The sequence below is a fragment of the Quercus suber genome, unplaced genomic scaffold, assembly GCF_002906115.3.
Source record: "Quercus suber isolate HL8 unplaced genomic scaffold, Cork oak 2.0 scaffold_644, whole genome shotgun sequence".
Taxonomy (NCBI): Eukaryota; Viridiplantae; Streptophyta; class Magnoliopsida; order Fagales; family Fagaceae; genus Quercus; species Quercus suber.
In genome coordinates this window covers 27,123-47,182 of record NW_027070085.1, presented here as the reverse complement: position 1 = coordinate 47,182, position 20,060 = coordinate 27,123, and the positions used below count along the sequence as shown (strand labels likewise).

The 20,060-nt window shown below is 35.0% G+C and overlaps 2 protein-coding genes and 1 long non-coding RNA gene across 9 annotated transcripts; 2 read left to right on the top strand and 1 right to left on the bottom strand.

Moving 5' to 3' along the window:
- Positions 1–2,666: 2,666 nt before the first annotated feature.
- On the bottom strand, positions 2,667–5,934 carry LOC112024727 (uncharacterized). Of its 6 annotated transcripts, none has more exons than XR_010625884.1 (5): positions 5,429–5,934; positions 5,221–5,343; positions 4,739–4,792; positions 4,512–4,596; positions 2,667–3,429 (listed from the first exon to the last, which is right to left on the bottom strand). It is a non-coding gene; the product is annotated as an uncharacterized LOC112024727 (long non-coding RNA). The 6 variants fall into 6 exon arrangements; XR_010625885.1 differs by having other exon boundaries at positions 2,667–3,235; XR_002884165.2 differs by lacking the exon at positions 2,667–3,429 and adding an exon at positions 3,532–3,987.
- A 1,075-nt stretch (positions 5,935–7,009) lies between these two features.
- Positions 7,010–8,206, top strand: LOC112024741 (G-type lectin S-receptor-like serine/threonine-protein kinase At4g27290). The gene is made up of 3 exons (XM_024057375.1): positions 7,010–7,517; positions 7,614–7,796; positions 8,064–8,206. Exons 1-3 carry the CDS (start codon positions 7,010–7,012, stop codon positions 8,204–8,206), a joined length of 834 nt encoding a protein of 277 aa, XP_023913143.1.
- Positions 8,207–9,064: 858 nt separating this feature from the next.
- On the top strand, positions 9,065–15,494 carry LOC112024724 (G-type lectin S-receptor-like serine/threonine-protein kinase At4g27290). 2 transcript variants are annotated; one of them, XM_024057360.2, is made up of 7 exons: positions 9,068–10,397; positions 10,586–10,696; positions 13,681–13,838; positions 13,938–14,148; positions 14,486–14,723; positions 14,801–14,951; positions 15,030–15,494. In XM_024057360.2, the coding sequence occupies exons 1-7, from the start codon at positions 9,122–9,124 to the stop codon at positions 15,321–15,323; spliced, it is 2,439 nt and encodes an 812-aa protein (XP_023913128.1). In that variant the 5' UTR covers positions 9,068–9,121; the 3' UTR covers positions 15,324–15,494. The 2 variants fall into 2 exon arrangements, with proteins under 2 accessions (XP_023913129.1, XP_023913128.1); XM_024057361.2 differs by lacking the exons at positions 13,681–13,838; positions 13,938–14,148 and having other exon boundaries at positions 9,065–10,397.
- The last annotated feature ends 4,566 nt before the right edge of the window (positions 15,495–20,060 follow it).

Below are 20,060 nucleotides of genomic sequence, written 5' to 3'. Positions count from 1 at the left end.
CTTTTAGGTTGATCTTGCTTATTAAATTTATTTTTTTTACAGTTTGGAATAATTTAATAAAGAGTAATGTATTTCATAATCATATTTTTATTTATTATAAGAACAATCATAAATATAATATAGGAACAATAAAAAATCATAAATATAATTTTTGTCATACCAAAATGAAAACAATACAATTTTCTCATAAATTCAAAAGGCAAGTTAACGAAAATATTCATTTTTTTTAATAAAAGGTATTTATAACATTTTGTGAATTATTAAAAAAAATATAAAATTTGAAAATTATTCTTTTAGTTTTAAAAAAACTATCTCAAACCCTATCTTTTTTTTTTTGCCCTACAATCCAAAACACTAAAAAACGTAACTAAAAAAATTAATAAAACTTAACAATGATTAATTGGACCAATTAGGAAAACAATTTGTTGTTAAAAATCTATTAAGGTTATTTTCTTTGCAAAAATCGTAATTTCATCCACTTAGAACATATTATCAAAACAACAATGATTAGCAAAATCTAAGAATTAAATTTCTATATATGCATTCTTATAAAATAATAATAATAACTAAAATACAATTGCAAAAGCTAAAATATGTCACCCATCCAATTATTTTCGTTTGACTAACCCTTGTTTTTCTCTGAATAAATGACAATATAGAATACTTCTAATACAACTATTAAGAGTAATTTGTCCACTCTAAAGGATTAAAAAATAAACAAAAATTAATAAAGTCTCATAGTTTCAAATATAAATTGATCACTGTAAAAAATCAAATTCTAACTTGCAAAACAACTAATTATTAATCCAAATCAAATCAAAGCAATGGGATAAGGAAAAAGAACTTGTGATCAGAAATTGGAATACCAAACTACTTAAATATGCATAAAAGTCGATGCAAATTTACCAAAGAGATAAACAAATGTGAAGTGATAATTAAATCAACAATAACAAAAAGAACCATTAGTAGAAAAAAAAAGTCGCTGAAACAATAAAAAAAAATCCACCAAAAGAAAAACAAAACAAGAGAGAGAGAGAGAGAGAGAGAGAGAGAGAGAGTATTGACCTCTTTATCGTGGACAACTTGGAAGGAATAAGGGAGAGAGGTGGAAATGAAGTAAGAATAAATTTATATGAAAATTAAGATGGAAGAGGAAGGGTGGAGGTAGATGAAAGGTTAAACAAAGTGAAACGGTATAATTTAAGAAGATAAGGGGAAAAAAACTTTAAAATCTAAAGGGTATTAAATGGAAATTAAAAAAAAAATTATTAGAGGGGATGAAAGATTGAACTAAAAAGACAATGGTCGAAGAAGATGAAAAGTTGTACAAAGTAAGAATTGCAAAAGAAACAAAAAATAAGAAAAGATGCTATACATGTAGTGCATAAAGAGCTTTAAAAAATTTAATACAAACCTTCCATTATTATAAATAGTATAGATATATATAGACATTGCTTTTAATTTTTTATTCTTCGTTGATTTCATTAATTAGTTATAAACATCTAAATTAAAGTAGATGAATATATAAAGGCAAAATTATATATAATGTTAAAACCATCCAAGATGAATGTGTAAAGTCAATAATCAATTTATATATTTTTTGTAAAAAGAAAAAAGAAAAACAAAAAAAGAAAAAATTAAAGTAGATGAATATGTAATGTTAAAACCACCCAAGATAATTGTGTAAAGTTAATAATCTATTTATATTTTTTGTAAAAGAAAAAGGAATAAAAAATAAAAAATAATAATTATATGGTCAATGACGTGGCGATGAGGTGGCGTAATAAAAGCTCAATAACAATAAATTCTACGTTTCAGCTTTTAGATATACAAGTCGCTAACCTGTGTGACGCACGAGAAATCTACTAAAAATGAGATCAACTCCAAAATATAATATATACTCCATCATACATAAAAGCATCAGATCCAAAGCAAGTTGCAAACTATCAAGCTTTACAGTTAGAATCATTTTGCAAGTTAGACTACAAAACTGGGTAAAATAATTAATTTCATGTTACAGTCTAGTTTTTTATTGGTACCAAAAATCACTTGCATGATCGAATTTGGTCTCAATGGATCAAGTGCAAATCCTTCATCTAGACATTCAAGTATCAGGATAAATGATGTGTTTTTGCTAGGTAAAAATTAAGATAAATAACAATCACACATATACATAGAACCAAAAAAATAAATAAACAATTTTGTTTACCAAAGAACCTCAAATATGTAAAATTTGCCAAAAAAGACACATCACATATTAATGCTAAACACACGTCTACATAACTTTTGAATAATCCAAGTGCAACAACATTAGAAGCAACCTTTAGACTTCTTCCCTATTTCAAGTGGCTCCTAAACAATGTCATTTTTTACTTCTCAGTTCTATTCATCATTCTAAAATATAAAAGTCACAATTAACACGTATGCATCTCATAAAATCCATAAGCAAGTTTTTGTTTTTTGGTTTTTGTTTTTTGTTTTAATTTTCCTTCACCCTTCTTAGTTTGACTAAAGAGAAACCAAAGTGAATAAAAAAAGTTTATAATTTAAAACTAAAAAGTTAAAGTTTTCTTCTTTACGGTGTTTCACAATCAAGTTAATTTCAAAACACAAGTCCAGTTCAATATGATGTAGCAAGAACCTCTGAGAATGAAACTACAACATACTTCAAATAATGATGAAATTGCCCATTTTCGTAATCTGACTCTCTTACTTACAAATAAGAGGACTCATAATGTTGAAAGAACTTCCTCTTATATTAGTGGGTAAAACAGTAAGATCAAAAGTATTATGTGTAACAAATATTATCAGATTAAAGTGAAAATAAATTGGTTAAGCAGAGATATTCAACTAATCACAAATGTACCTACATCTTCTGCATCATCAAGAATCAAAACAGCATTTTCTTGCCCAAGCAAGATATCAAGACCCTTTTGATGTTCTTGGGTGCCATGCTTACGTGAAATCACTTTAGCACTCAAGTACTCTCCTAAAGGATCAAGCAGCTTAGCCATTTACAATGCATAGTGCTGATAGGCGATCACTCACTGTATAAATGTACATCTCAAACATTTCACTTGCTTCTTTTAAAAATGTGCGAATAAAGGGCCTTAGCTTCGTCATCATATTTGTTTTTTTGATAGGTAGCTTCGTCTTCATATCAACTTGCATAAATTTCACCATGAAGAGGCTACCTTTCGTGACATATGTCCATTTCATAATTTTTGCCATAAGGCTACAAGCACATCAAGTCACTCAAATGGCCAGAATGTCAAATAAAAGAGAGTGCAATCAAAGCCTAAAGAATTAGAAAATAAATATTTTAAAAAAGAATAAGTACACATCTTCTGCAACAGAGCAGATATAGTGAAATGAAAAGCCAACTTGATAATCAATCAAATTGATAAGAGAGCCTCTAGTTTCCAAGACCTATAGGGGACAAGGACACAAACAGTGAGGAAGACATTATTCTTAAATAAATTTGTTTTTCAAGTCATAGGTGCAGTATGTTCTATGTTTTTACCACATATCTATGCAAAATGAATACCATTATGGGAATTTTCCCCCAATAACTAAGCATAACATAAAAATCCTGCCAATCTTTCCTAAAAAGGAGGGTGGGGGGTCAAAAAAAAGTTCAGACAAGTGAGGCAGTGCTTTCCACAAATCAAAAGACCCCACCAGAAAATTCCTCAAAACTTCCGAGTGATTCATGGTTATGGTGATTTTACAACATAAGACTGCATAAGCAGTAAACTATATCCTTTTCATTTCTTTGGAAGTTTTACCTACCTTTGGTTAGAAATCTGAACATTCTATTGACAAACTGAAAGCGTTCAAATAAAACTTTCATCAACAGATTCAGAACCTAACGGTAATCATTCATGTTGACCTATAAAAGTTCTACAATATGACAAGTTACAATCGTATATAGCCAAGCTTATTAGAGATGATCATACAAACAAAGATAGAATGTCACCATGATACCTGAAAACAAAGATATACAAAATGCTAAGCACACTGCCAAAGTACAATAAAATATAACGGTAATAGAAATACCTTGCAAATTTGTTTTTTAGTTTAAATATTCTTCTTCTAATGTCATATCTGTTTTTTATTTTAAATATTCTTCTTTTGTAGCGTATGATCTAAATCAAGAACTAAGTATAGCTTCTTATGGTGTAATAAATATGCTTCTTTCAAATTGACAATTTCAACATTGTGAAGCCATAGTCCCAGCAACTAATGTTCAAGCTTAAATGAATTACTATTTGAAAAAGAAAAAAGAAAAAAAAGATCATCACTATACTTTATGCTTCTATTATTCTTGAATAGGAATGGATTTATAAGTTCAAAATTGGTTTACATCTCTCCAGTTGTAATTTTAAAAATAGTTTCATATTAGGGGAATATTACTTAGTGAATGAACAGTGACACTGTCTTCCATTATGCAGAGAAGGGTAACCAAAATTCATAACTCCACCAAATAGTCTTATCTCAAAGAAGGTTACCTCATGAATGTAACCCAATGCCACACCAGATTTGGCCAACAACCTTTGCCCACAAAATGTACACGTTGTTGTCATCTTGCAATACCTGAAATATTCAAACTTCAAACTGGTCATCCAAATATCTCTTTCTATCTCCAACGAATCCCATCATCAGAATTTATCTTTACCTACCAAAATAAATAAATAAAAATAGATTGGTAAAACTCCATTTGTTTCAACAAAAATACCTTCATTCGGTTCCATTAATGTAATAGTTCCTCATGCGAAGAGCCATGCCAAAGCTATAATTAAACCATGCAAAAGAATTATATTGATATCCATCACTGTAAGGCATAAACTACATCTTCTTATATAAATTAATAAGTAGCAGCAAGTAAAAAACATATAAAGAAGAAATCATATAAATTGAAGAGGAAATTCAAAGTCCATAGTTCATCCAGATTAATCCAACATCATTCAAAGCAAAATCTTTCCTCTATTAGAGGGAAAAAGAAAAACAAAAGTCAGCCATGAAGCAAAATTGATGAAAATCTTCAATTGGGTAGTCAAAATTCTATGCGGGAGTGAAGCAGAAAATCTGAACCACAAATGAGAAGGAAAACAGCCTCAACTTAAAACACAAAATTCCTATATCAAAACCAATCCACCCACAATACCCAAACCTAAATCACATTTAACGCTCAACAAAGAGACAAGAAAATAACTTTACCCGCAGCAGTTCCAGCCATCTGATGGTGGCGGTAGACCGGTGGTGACAGCCTTCTAAACTCCCGCTCCACGCCCTTACGGTGTCTCGGGAAAAAGCGACACAACAGGGATGAAGAATGAAACTCTAAATCAAGTCAATTGAAATACTAAAGCCTAAATCATATCTAACCGGTAATTTTTCAAAACAAAATTAAAAAAAAAAAAATTACCGGTAATGTTTTCAGTGAAAGACTTGTCTGGCAGTGGCAAAGTCTCTCAAATTCTTCTCTTCCTCATTGACTTTGTCTGTCCATTGTTGATTCTCTCAAGTGAAAACTGAAAACTGAAAAGGATTGTGAACCGTAGCAAAATTGCACTGAATCGGTTTGCTTAATCCACCAAAACGCACAATACGGTAGCGTGACAGTGTGAACATCGAGGGGAAGGAAAAAGAAATTGAGCCACCCAAATTACACAAACAAACTCTCTCTGAAGAAAAATTTAGAATGAAATCCCAAGCACTACAACTGAAAGAGGAAAACGCAAGAAATCAGTTTTTACCGGTAGTGGTTTTGCTGGCTGACCGGTGGTGGCAGGCTAGTGAAGGTAGGACTCTGTTCTCTCTCTTCAAGCGTCACTGGGTTTCTTCTCGCAGACGAAAAAGAGCATAACATAAAAAGGGAAACATTAAAGAGAAGTAAACGATGATATATAAGAAAGGCGGATAGAGTGGTACTGAAACGGTGTGGGTTTTTAAAAGTTAAAGTAAATTTTAGGTTAACGTGTGTGAGGGTGAGGATAAAAGTAATTTTTTTGGCCTACTTGTTTTTCTTTTTAATAGTCATATTTGCTGATTTGTCATGATTTTAAAGAAGTATCTGTTCTTTAATTTTTGTTTTTATTCTGTAACTATTGCCAAGAGAGAGTTGAAAACCAACCGTATTGAGAATATACGTAAAGGCACGACTGTTTCAGTTATATATATATATATATATATAGACATAGAGTTGAATATAGATATAGATATATCATATTAAGGCATTTTTTCCAATATTTATATTTTTTGATCCATTTTAAATGTGGCGGGATGATTTTACCTTGACTTATTACTTAGAATCACCTGCATATATTTTTTGGGCCACTGACTGTTTCCTGAATATTTTATCTAAAGATCAAGTGTTTTTTTTTTTTTTTTTTGATGGAATTTCGTGTTTGTCTTCATTTGGCTGATCTCAATTGGTAAATGGTGTACAAAAACTGACAAAATACAGCATCTTATCAAATTTTATCTAATCGCGATGTCATTATAAGAATTCAGTAGTGGTGTGGACACTCGGTAGGGATCTTCCTCCAAATGAAAGCTCCCAATAAGGTTCTTTCATTCCAAATCTCTTGGTGAACTATAAGCGTGAATCAAACTACACACTAGTCAAAGTTCCTACCAGCCCAGCTCCGATTAAATTCGGAAGAAAAACAAAAAGACAAATATACGGCTCTCATTTAAATGTGCGACAAGTGCATTTCCTTATCCTTTTCAATCAAGGAATGTTCCTGAATCCTGCATAAATTAATAGTCGGGACCAAGATAAACAACAAAATGTGGGACATCTGCAAGAGGGAATAATGTGAATATTCTTGTTCACAGCATGTCGAATTTTTTAACAAGCCAGTCATTGCTAGTGTCACCAATGCTAAACGGAACAACCAATCGCTTGAGCCAGTGCATGGCCTTCTATCTTTCTTCTAGTCTTTGCTCATTATTATGGGTCTAACTTGATCATGTTGGCTAAGAGCTCTAAGAACAGAAAGCTATGGACATCTTTGCTTTTGTGTTTTTGAGTTCCAGTTTGCTTTTCTTCTACTTTGCATTCTCGGATGCTGCTGACAGCATTACTCAATTCCAATCCCTCAGTGACGGCACAACATTGGTCTCTAGAGATGAAAGCTTTGCCCTGGGATTCTTCAATCCAGGTAATTCCACTAACCTCTACTTGGGAATTTGGTACAACAATATCCCAGTTACAACGGTTGTTTGGGTAGCAAACAGACGCAATCCAATCAAAGACTTGTCTGGTGTGTTCATGGTAAACAGCTCTGGTAGTCTTGATCTTCTCAGCCAGAATACGACTGTTGCTTGGTTGGCAAATTCAATTAAAGAGGCTCAATATCCAATAGTAGAGCTATTAGGTTCAGGAAATCTAGTATTAAGAAATGAGAAAGACGAAAACCCAGAAAACTATTTTTGGCAAAGCTTTAACTATCCTTCTGATACGTGGCTACCTGGGATGAAGCTTGGATGGGAATGGGACTTAAGGACTGGTCTGGATTGGCACCTATCCGCATGAAAGAGTTCAGATGACCCCTCACCTGGAAATCTGACTTGGGGGATTGAACTTCATAATTACCCTGAATTAGTCTTGAAGAAAGGCTCCGAGAAGTACTTCCGGTCTGGTCCATGGAATGGCCAGTTTTTCAGTGGTATACCAAAGTTGAAGGACACCACAGTTAACTTCAATTTTGTCTCCAACAGGGACGAGTTATACTTCAGTTTTGACATGATTCGGAAATCTGTAATCTCAAGAGCAGTTTTGAGCCAAAGTCAGTATGAGCGCTACATGTGGGTTGAAGATAAAAAAAAAAAATGGATCCTGTACTTATCCTTGCCAAAAGACAAATGCGACACTTATAATTTATGTGGTCCTTATGGAAATTGAATCATTGGTGACTCAGTACAGGATCCAATCCTTAGTCACCAGAACATTCATGGAACCCAGATAAAATTGGGTTTGGTAAATTTTTTGGGTTCAAATTGCCAGATACCACGTATTCTTGGATGAAGCTAAGTATGAATATTAACGAATGCAGAGACAAGTTTGAACAACTGTACTTGTATGGCTTATTCAAACACAGATATTAGAGATGGAGGAAGTGACTGCGCCGTGTGGTTTAGAGATTTAATTGATATTAGACAGATGGCAGCTAATAGGCTGCAGGATGCTAATAGTTAGGACGTATATATTCGAATGCCTGCAATAGAGCAAGGTATGGGCCTACAGTCTTCATTGCTCTCTTATTCGTATTTTGGAGTACAACCAAATCTAAAATCTTTGTTTCCATTTGTTTTATACTTTTATTGCATTAAAATCTATTGCACTTGATATATTTTTGTTTTTCTATTGCGAATTCAACGATGAAGTGGTGAAAGACAAGCAAAAGATAAACTTGAAGTTTATGGAAACTAAGAACTAAACTTCTGAAAGAGAGAGAAAATTCTCATTGATAAAATTGAAGAATGAAAAGTGTACCAATAATTAAGCTCTGTTTCCTTATATACACTAACAGAGGCGGGAAAGCTTAAAACAAAACTAACTCCCTAATCTAACGGATTTACAACTGCACCGTTGGATGCTTGACACCTGGTCTTGCTATAACTGATTCTGACTTGCTTCACTCACATGATCTGCACGTGCCTTCATTAAACAATACGTCTGTGTTTTCAATCTTTCTATTGTCGTTTTACCTTTTATTTGTTTCTTTGCTCTGCCGTTTTCCTCAAGTTCTTGTTCAACTGCCTCAGTCTCAATAGTCAGTGCATGACTTTCTATGTTATAGTCTTTGCTCATCATAACGGGTCTCACTTTAACTTATTGGCTACTAGCATAAAGAACAGAAAGCAATGGACATCAGGGCTCACCATTCCATTCCTTTTCCGGCCTTTCTGTCACATCCTAGTGACAAAATACAAAAAAGGTGACATCTACGAAAGGGAGTAATGTGGAAATTCTTGTTCACAGCAAATTTTAGAAATTTCAAAGAGCAGCGACTTGCTTGAGTCAATGCACGACTTTCTATGTTATAGCCTTTGCTCATCATAATGGGTCTCACTTTAACTTATTGGCTACTAGCTCAAAGAACAGAAAGCAATGGACATCTCTGCTTTTGTGTTTTTGAGTTCCAGTTTCTTTCTTTTCTACTTTTCATTCTCACATGCCGCTGACAACATTACTCAATCCCAAACCCTAAGTGATATTGAGGGCACAACCTTGGTTTCTAAAGATGGAGGCTTTGTTCTGGGGTTCTTCAGTCCAGGTGATTCCGCTAACCGTTACTTGGGAATTTGGTACAACAATATTCCAATTAAAACGGTTGTTTGGGTAGCAAACCGGCGCAATCCAATCACAGACTCGTCTGGCGTGTTGATGGTAAACAGTTCAGGTAGTCTTGTTCTTCTCACCCAAAATTCGACTGTTGCTTGGTCAGCAAATTCAACAAAAGAGGCCGGGAATTCAATAGTACAGCTTTTAGATTCAGGAAATCTAGTATTAAGAAAAGATAATGATGAAAACTCAGAAAATTATTTGTGGCAAAGCTATGACTATCCTTCTGATACGTGGCTACCAGGGATGAAGCTTGGATGGGACTTAAGGACTGGTCTTGAAAGGCGCCTAACTGCATGGAAGAGTCCAGATGACCCCTCTCCAGGAGAACTGAGTTGGGGGATTGAACTTCATAATTACCCTGAGATTGTCATGAAGAAAGGCTTCAAGATGTACTTCCGGACTGGCCCATGGAATGGCCTTTTTTTCAGTGGTGCACCAGAGATAAGGGCCACCCCGGTTTACAGCTTCAGTTTTGTCTCCAACAAGGACGAGGTATACTTCATATTCGACATGATTCAGCATTCTGTAAAATCAAGAGCAGTTTTGAACCAAACTCGGTATGAGCGCTACATATGGGTCGATGGAGAATGGAGACTGTACCATCATTTTCCAAGAGACGAATGTGACACTTATAATTTATGTGGTGTTTATGGAAATTGTATCATTGGTGAGTCACCTAAGTGTCAATGTATACAAGGATTCAAGCCAAAGTCAACGGAAACATGGAATCCAGAGGAGTGGTCTAAGGGATGTGTACGCAGTACGCAATTGAGCTGCCAGGATAAAGACAAAATTGGGTTTGATAAATTTGTTGGGTACAAATTGCCAGATACCACGTATTCTTGGGTGAACCAAAGTATGAATCTCGAGGAATGCAAAGTCAAATGCTTGAACAACTGTACCTGCATGGCTTACTCAACCTCAGATATCAGAGATGGAGGAAGTGGCTGCGTCATCTGGTATGGGGATCTAATTGATATTAAACCGACTGCAGCTTATAGGCAGGATGTATATATTCGAATGCCTGCTTCAGGGCAAGGTAAGGGCCTATAGTCTTCATTGCTGTACCTAAAATATTTTTGCTTTTCTGTTGCAAATCCAACCATTCGTATATTGATCGATGTGCCATCAAATCTCCTGTAGTGTAACTTATTCGTATATTGATGTGCAATCCAAACTAAGATCTTTGTTTCCATCTGTTTTATTGCAAATTCAACTATGACGTAGTTAAAGGCAAGCAGAAGATGAAGGTGATAGTAATAGTTGTGGTTGCCATTGCCTCTGTTTTTGGGGTGCTCTGGATTCTTTACTGCCTTTGCAAAATGACAAGCTTGAGAGGTAATGTTACTCTCTCTTACTCACTTCGGAAAAGATATCGAAAGATTGTGTAATTTAACTTCTAGAATCGTACAGAGCAGCTAGTAACATGTTGAACAATAAAAATTGTGATATATTGTCATTTGATCTTAATATAAAATCATGCTTAAGGAAGAAAATTTGCATAAGTTAATTGAAAGAATTACGCAAGTCAATTAAACAATGTCACTAGATCACGATTGTGAGCAAACTTGAAATACTCGTAGTACTTATAGCAATTTCAACATGGTGTACACATCAATGCTAATATTTAACAAGAAGAATATGGTTGTTAAGTAAAAATTTTATGTAATTTATCTGATGGGAAAAAAAGGGGGTTAATTTATGTACTCACTTAAGCAGTAAACAAGGCCAGCTCAAGCAGGTAAATACATACAGGCTCATGTGGTTCATTAAAGCTTGCTCAAGCAAGGCCTGGCCTAACTTGAGCTTGAGGCTCACTCTAGTGAGAATCACAAAAACATAATCGAAATCCTGTTAAGATTAGAATTTTAACCCTACATGTAAACACCTACTAAAATGAGTCTGATGTTAAAGTGGCAAAAAGTAAGCACTTTTTGAGAAGCAGGAAGTCATTAACACTTTTAGGTTTCGTTTGATTAGGGGATAGAAAATGAGGAGGGGATGGAAAAAGTTGGAAGATAGAAGATATTTTAATTTTCTCTCATGCTGTTTGGTTATTGGGATGGAAAAGTGATGCGACAGAAAACTCATTTATTTTGCTGAGAAGAAAAACAAGAGGACAGAAAGTGTAGTGTGTATATATTTTCTCCCATACCCCTAGTACATAATATAAGAAATAATTTCTTTATAATCATTAAAAAAAATTTACTTATTATCAATTAAAATTTTAAAAATAACATTTTATAAAAATTAACATTGTTCATATTATATTTTTCTTTCTGTGTTATATATATATTGCTAGGGTCATATATTTTGGTATTGTCAAACCATGCCAAATTATGTGTCTTTTATTGAGTTTTGATGTGTCTTAAATTTGTAATTGAAGACCAAGTTGAAGACACAAAGTTTGCCCAAGAAAAACACATTTTCAACATGTACCTCGATAGCAATCTCAATACCTCTTAATAGCAGTCTCGATACTACCTAGATACCACTCGATAGAAGCTCGAAACCTACTACCTCCTAGATAGCAATCTTGATACCTCCTCGATGCTTCGAGTGTCGCGGATTAGCAAAAATCAGCAACACGAAAAAGATTATAACTTATTCGTTTGAAGCCCAAATTGAGATCAGTTTAAACCGGTATTTAAAGGACATCACAAGCCATCTATTAGAAGGCTTTTTAGAGAGAGAGAGAGAGAGAGATACTCTATTTATGTGGCTAGGTTTTCGTAACCAAGTTTTCTCTATTTCACTAAACCAAAGCATTTCAAAGCAGATTTGAAGTTTCCATTTGTGAAGAAGCTGAAGTCATAGCAACCACCACATACTTGCACTGTGAAGAAAACCTTCAAGAGGTTCTTGAAGTCAGCTAGAGATTCCAATTGTGATTGTGGGTGGAGTGTTAATATATTGTAGAGTTCAGAGGTTCTAAAGCGGTAAAAAGTTTCTACTATAAGTTCATCTACTGGTTGTAGAGTCTAGGAATAAAGGTTTTGTACTAGATCTTAAAACTTCTCTTTATTATAGTTAAATGCTTCTTGGAAAGGTTTCCCCTTAGATTTTTTTACTATGAAACTAGTTTGTTTCATTAGTTTTCTTAAGTCATCATATCTTGTCTTATTTACTATTCCGTTGTGCATGATTTTGACTTACTATTGATGTTTGTTTTTTTGAACAAGGTTCATTAATAATAGATATAATTAACAACTTAGATTTAAAATTTGTTAATTCTATCAACCGATATCTAAATTTTCCTATATATATATATATATACATATATGAACGATTAGAGGTGAAAACCACCATTTGGTTAAAAGAAAAAAATAACCACCATCGATTCAAAAAAGAAAAGGGGAAATCCACAATTTGATTAAAAGAGAAAAAACACTTTAAAATAAAAAGAAAAAAAGGAACATGAATAAGAACAACGTTAAGCACACAACCACAATGGAGAGAGGGCAGATTTAGTATTTTCTCATCTACCACTCTCCTCTCCATTTTCTCTCCTAAAATCACCCCAAATTTGGGAGAAAAGATTATGGTGGTCCCAAGGAGAAAATACCTCCACCAAAATCTCTTCAAATTTTCACCCTTACCAAACAAACCAAAAACCCATTTTTTTTCTCATATTTTTTCTCCCCCATTTTCTATTCTCCCTATTTTCACCCAACTAAACACACTGTTAGATAGAAAACTCATGTCTTTCATCCCATGAGCTTTCATGAGAAATCCTTTAGTTCTATAAAATGCTTGTGATCCAAAGTTTGAAATCTCTAGAGTCTCTCTTCCAGTTAGTTCACTTTAGATCAAATCTTTAAGGAAGCACCTTAGAGTGTGCCAAAGTTTCTAGTTTGTTCATGCAGATGTGTCATTTATGAAGGGATCCATAGAAGAATAAGTTAAAAGTTCCAAACTAGTTGTGGTCGTAAGAGTGAGTTACCTCCAGAAACTACATAGTATAAGTATAACAAATTGTAAAACTTCTCTGGTAATTCATTTTCTTAGTTAGAATAGATTACCCTTAGTAAAAGTTATTCTTGTAGTGATTTACCCTTTTTGTGACTTCTCCATCGTTTTTCCACATTATTAGCATATCGTGTGCCTCATGCTTTTATCATTTTTATTATTCTACAACAAGGCTTGGCGACTTGTTGTTTGTTGGAACACAATATTGAAATTTTGGATCATATAATTGATTTAATTTGAAATTAAATAATAATTTTGCTATATAATAATTTCTCATAGGACTAAACTGAATTTAATAGTTGTCATATTTTAGTTTCTTTTATATAATGTATAGACCATCTTGCTCTTATCAGATAAAATGGAGAACAATGTTATGATAGACCAGAACATTAAAGGCCAAAGTGAAGACTTAGAGGTCCCATTCTTCAGCCTAGCTACCATAGCCACCGCCACTAACAACTTTTCAATCAATAACAAGCTCGGTGAAGGGGGTTTTGGACTCGTATACAAGGTAAACTCACAAGATGATTTATAAAGACCAGACCATAGGAAACGCAGCTCTCATCATATTCAATATCAATAATATATACTAATAAATGAGAATTTCCAGGGTACACTTACAGATGGACAGGAAATTGCTGTGAAAAGGCTTTCACAAAGTTCTGGACAAGGATTGAATGAGTTTAAAAATGAAGTTACGTTGATTGCCAAATTGCAGCACCGTAATCTTGTTAGGCTTTTAGGCTATTGCGTCGAAGGGCATGAGACAATCCTAATCTATGAATACATGCCCAGCGGAAGCTTAGACTCCTTCATTTTTGGTTTGAACTTCTCAAAAACTTAATAATTCTTTGCCAAATTTCATGTATTGTTTTTTAGGACAAAGTTTCTCCAAACCAATTTAGAGAAAATATCTACTACATGACAACTTTAAAATCTACCCTTGTGTACTTTTTGTCACATAATCTACTTAACTGTCATATATCTTTTTCAAATTATTTAATGAATTATGCAAATTAATGCATGTGGAGGACATTTTCCTAACCCAGTTTGTAGGAAAAAATTTGTTCATTTTTTATTCTTATTTAAATAAATTCCAATTTCTTGTTTTACTGTTTAAGTTGCACTTAGTATAAACATGAATGAGAAACTTGCCAGATCAAACAAGAGCTGGAGTTTTGGGTTGGTCTAAGCGCTTCAACATTATTTGTGGGATTGCACGAGGGCTTCTTTATCTTCATGAAGATTCTAGACTGAGGATCATACACAGAGATCTCAAAGCAAGTAACGTTTTACTTGATAGTAATATGAATCCAAAAATTTCTGACTTCGGTATGGCTAGAATCTTTGGTGGAGATCAGACCGAAGGAAATACAAAAAGAGTAGTTGGAACCTAGTAAGTATTCTTAACATGCTATATTATCAACTTTTTTTTTCCTAATCAAAGTGTTTTATTCTTAATATGTTTTGCAGTGGTTATATGGCACCTGAATATGCCATTGATGGTCTATTTTCAGTAAAATCTGATGTATTTAGCTTTGGAATATTGTTGTTGGAGATATTAAGTGGAAAGAAAAATCGAGGATCTTTCCATCCAAGCCATGGTCAAAACCTTGTTGGAAATGTGAGTTATCAAAACAGTTAACTCTCCATTTCATAGATAATGATATGAATAATGATAGAAAATTTATAAATATTTTAGGCATGGAAATTGTGGAAAGAAGGCAAGCCTTTAGAACTTATTGATACTTGCTTAGAGGACTCTTGCATCTTATTGGAGATTGTACGTTGCTTGCGGATTAGTTTCTTATGTTTGCAACAACATCCTGAGGATCGGCCTAACATGTCATCTGTGGTTATGATGCTGCATGGTGAGAGTTCATTACCTGAACCTAAAGAGCCTGCTTCTTTTGTAGGAAAAAAATCATCTTCATCAAGCAAGAACCAATCATCCTCAACCAATGAAATTACTATTACACTATTAGAGGCTCGATAGCCAAACTTCATATTAATTTTATAATTGCATATCTAATAATTGATATTTCTATTGTACATTTTGTAAGTTAAACATAGTTTTATTTCCTAAGTTTGTAACATCAGTCTTATTAGAACGTTAAAGGCTTAAAATGGCTTCTTCAATAACAAAAAAGTTTGAGGCTACTTATAATCTATTTAACCAATTTCTTAATTACGAAAAAAAGTAGCTCTAATGAGACTTCAAGTTCTCATTCGAAAATTTCTCAGCTTGAAATAGTTATCTAAAACCAACAAGTTATTTATTGGATTGTAAGCAAGCAATCAAGATAAAATTTGTTGTTTGCTTATTGCTTTATGTTGTTTCTGAGATATTGCATTATCAAATTCATAGGGTTCAAAGAAATGTTAGGAAACTAATGACAACATGTCAAAGTTAGTTTGTGTCAATAAAACTATATTAGGGTTTAGGGCGCGTCAAAGGCTCCTCAAGGACAACGAAGTTTCGATATGCTTAAATTTTAAAAGTTGATATTTTTTTTCGATTGATATCTTTTCCATGATAATAAATTTTCTATTGGTTTTCATTTCCTACTATAGCATTTTAATGTTGCATTTGTAATTTACAATCGTTCTTATGTCATGTAATTATTCATATTAATTAATGAATCATTAATCTACTTTAATCATAGTTACTTTGTGAATTTGTGAACTTTATAACTTTTGCTATGATGAATATTATATTCTCCCATTCAGTAAGAAAGAAACATAGCCCTAGCTAATTTATTTTAACCAACTATAAGAAACATAGCCCCAGCTAATTTATTTTAACCAACTATAGGATAACTGGACAAGTGACATAAACTCCTTATGTCCCTCCCTCTCCCTTTATTTTTCAGGTTAGGAAACCTAGGCAGCACATGTGTCACGGCATGCCTCAACATCTGCATACTTCTGGCATCAGCCTGTAGGCTTTCCATTCAGCCCATCTTGAAACACGAACCAAGGAGTTTGACATGTGTGTGAGTCAACGGGCTAATAAACCCACAACGCACAAGGAAGCTGATTGGTAGGATCTCCCTAAGGGTTGCACCGCCGACCGACCTTGATCTTCTAAGAAGGGTTTGTGTGAGAGCATACCTATTAGGTTTTAATGGAAAGTAGATATTTAAGCCATCAAAATAAACACAAATTTGACTGTTTTTGGATTTACAAAGAATGAAACATAGCTTGGGCTGTCCATGGGTCGGGTCAGATTAGGATTAGGATTAACCACACCTAACCTAACTGGATCAATCGAGTGAATAGAAAATGGACCCACTGCCGACCTAATATTCAAGTCAGACCTAGTGGCTCAAGTCATTGGTTGAGTGGGTTAGAGTTGTCAGGTGATTCTGTATTTGAAGATCAAAAACTCAAAAGAAATAAAACCCAAAGAACATAAACCTAAACAACTTACAACCACAATCGAAAGTTAAAGAAATCAAACAACACGAGAAATACAACAAACCCAAATCTGAGACTAAAACCAAATAGGACCAAAAATAACAAAAACCCATATCTGTGACTAAAATGAAAAGAGAGAGAGAGAGAGAGAGAGAGAGAGAGAAGACTCAACCGACTCCACCACCACATCCATCACAAGATCAATACATCCACCATTAGATTGAACAAGATAAGAGCCTCAGAGGAAGCTTTACTACAAAAGAGTGGGGTTTGAGTGAAATTTAACCAAAAATGGTAAGTGCAACGACAACTGTGAATCAGAAATAGTGGCAATAGGGAAAACTTAGCTACAAACGCTAGAGTTAGGGGTGTTGGACCGTGAGTTATGACATTTCACCTCAAAATCAATTAGTGATAAGGAAAACACACTCAAATCCTTTATGGAATTTGACATTGCTCACCACGGGTCTGTTTTTAGAGAGGTCATAAGAAGTCGAATTGTGGTCCCCCCCAACAATCCCTCCCTTACAATGACACTCCTGTGACTCGAACCTGTGACCTTGGCTCTAATACCATTTTTCAAATTGGGAGTTGTGCCATGCCACCTCAAAATTAATTGATGTTGAGGAAGACAAACTCAAATTTTTTATGGCATTTGACATCACACTCCACGTGCCTGTTTTTAGAGTTGTTGTAGGGATTAAATTTTGGTCCCGCCAACAAGGGATTTAAGAGAGAGAGAGAGAGAGAGAGAGAGAGAGAGAGATTTTGGAGAGAGAAAGAGCGTTGAAAACTCCAAAAATAAGGGGCTTCTAGTCTTAATATTGTGACAGTATAATCTTGTTAAGTTATGATTTTTCTCATAACATTAGTGTTGGCTTATTCCACGAAAAAAAGTGTTGTAATTGTTTTAATTTTGTTCCTTGTATTTTGTGGGATTTTACTATATTGGGTTTAGAATTAAGTTGGTGAAGAATCGAGCATGAATTGAAGAACAAGTGGGTTTCGCGAGAAGCTCATGAGAAGCTAACTCGCGAAAGAGTCATGTGAAAAGCACATGCTAGAAGCTAAAGAGTCATGCCAAGTTGTCGTTTTCGTGAGTGTCTCGCGAGTAAGGCCTTCCCACGAGATATTCATGAAACTCTCTGCCTTGAGGATTTTTAAGCGTGACTTTCTTACCCTTTACCCATATTATATATACCCTCATTACCCATAAAAGTATGAGAGGCCATTCAGAGAGAAAAAACCCTAGATAGGTTTTCTACAACACACCAAGGTTTCTAAATGCTGAAATACAAGTAAATTTGCCACGAAATAAAGCCATCAAGATGGTTGATTAAATTCAACCTTACACTTTTCTTTAGCCATCACTTGTCCTTCTTCTTTTGTTACTGTCTTTTCCTCTTCTTCCACGTCATTCTCTTCTTTTGAATCTTCCTGGGCCACACAGCATATCAGGGTCCTATGTTGGGGCCCTCCTCTAAGACCCGCTTATGCACTACAAGTGGGCCCCACGCACCTTTGTAATTTGTATACTGTTTTGCCGTCAGATGTTTTAACCCTGACGTAGCGAAGCAAACTACCTGATTTCGAGGTTGGCGCCTCCTTCCTCTTCCTTTTTTGTGCCAGCAACTCTCTCAAATTAGGTTTTGTATAATTTTTAACATCTTCCAACTAGGAACAAAGGTGCCCAATGGCTTGGACATCAAGCCTTCCCTCGACAGTGCCCATTAATCATAAAACATGATCTCCACCAAATGGGCTTCTGCTTGCTCGAAAGGAGATAGGTTTGCTACAATCTATATCATTCTACCATGGAGTCTCCCTTTCACACACTGGTGGAACATTGATGGGATAAGACGATGCTTATGCCACCCTCGGCGTCCCAATAGTACGTGGTATGAGACCTCTATCTTTACTACATGGAAGCGGGCCAAGGAGGCTATTGGGCTTACTTTTAGCCAAAGTTGTATGTATACAATTGTGTACTCACCTTTTCCCTCAAACCCTATTACTTCCATAAGGTATCCTTGAATCTTGTTTTTCGGTATCCTTGCTGCTTGCAACGTGCTGAGTGAGATGAGTTTTACTAAAACACCTGTGTCCATTAGGGCTCGCTTAACTGGAATCTGATTTATAAAGGTTGCCAAATAGAAAGGTCTTCTATGATTTGGGAAGCCTACCTCTATGTTCTTATCACTAAAAGCAATTTCGTTGGTATCTTCTGAGTTTCTGTAGTAAAGCATTCGACTCCTACTCCCGAGGCAATGCTTACCGAAGCCTTTGTGCTATTCTTCGCTTGTTGGTCATTAACTCTAGCTGGTCGAATAGATTTTTGAACTAAGGACTCTTCTACAGAATCGTGATGGCTCCCATTGGCAACAAGGGTCTCTCATCTTCCTCCTCGCCTGGATTAGTGCAAATAACTACCACTATTACCCCCTTCCCCTTGTGGTTAAGGAGTGGGTTTCTCTAAACTTCTGGCCGGGTCAACTCGAGATTCCCTTCTTTGATCCTGCGATGGACCAATTTGCAGAGTACCTAGCATTTTACGATAGCGTGCTGCACATAGTTGTGCAGCCGGTAGAAACACGGTTCCCTCCACTCATCTTCAATGGGAACCTTGGAAATGTGATTGGGCTTGAAGACTCCATCCGCAATTGACTTGTCCAAGAGTACATCTAACTCCTTTAGTGTGCATGGTATGGGTGGAGGGCTCTCATACTCCCTTCCATCTAACTTCTTTCTCTTCTCGCTAGTGGACACTGTCATGGCTTATAGGGTGGATTTTCGATCCTTTGGTCTTTCTGAGCTAAGCCTAACTGAAATCCCCAAATTTTCAAGTATGGCTCAATACTCCATGATCATGTTTCCCATACACATCTCCACTAGTGTCCTTTCTTCGTAATGGTAATAGCAGTCAAGGGATATGTCTATAACCTCTTGATGTATTCCATGAGATCTTCGCCATTCCTCTGTTTGGTGCCTTGCAAGGCTGCAAGTGTTACTATTTCTTCTCCACGAAAGTATTTGCTGCAAAAAACATCCACCATATCATCCCACGTAGGGATGGACCCTAGCTTTAAGCCAATATACCAAGTGCATGCACAATCACACAAGGATTTTGAGAACTCTCCCAAGCACAAGTCCTCGTCTACTACATAAAGGCCCAAGGTGTCTACAAATTTGCTCACATGCTTAATAGTACTCTCTTTTTTGCCATCATACTGAGAAAAAGTTGAGGGCTCATATCTATCAAGATATGGCTAGCTAAGCAGTCTCATTGTGTATGGCGACCTCCATAAGTAAAATC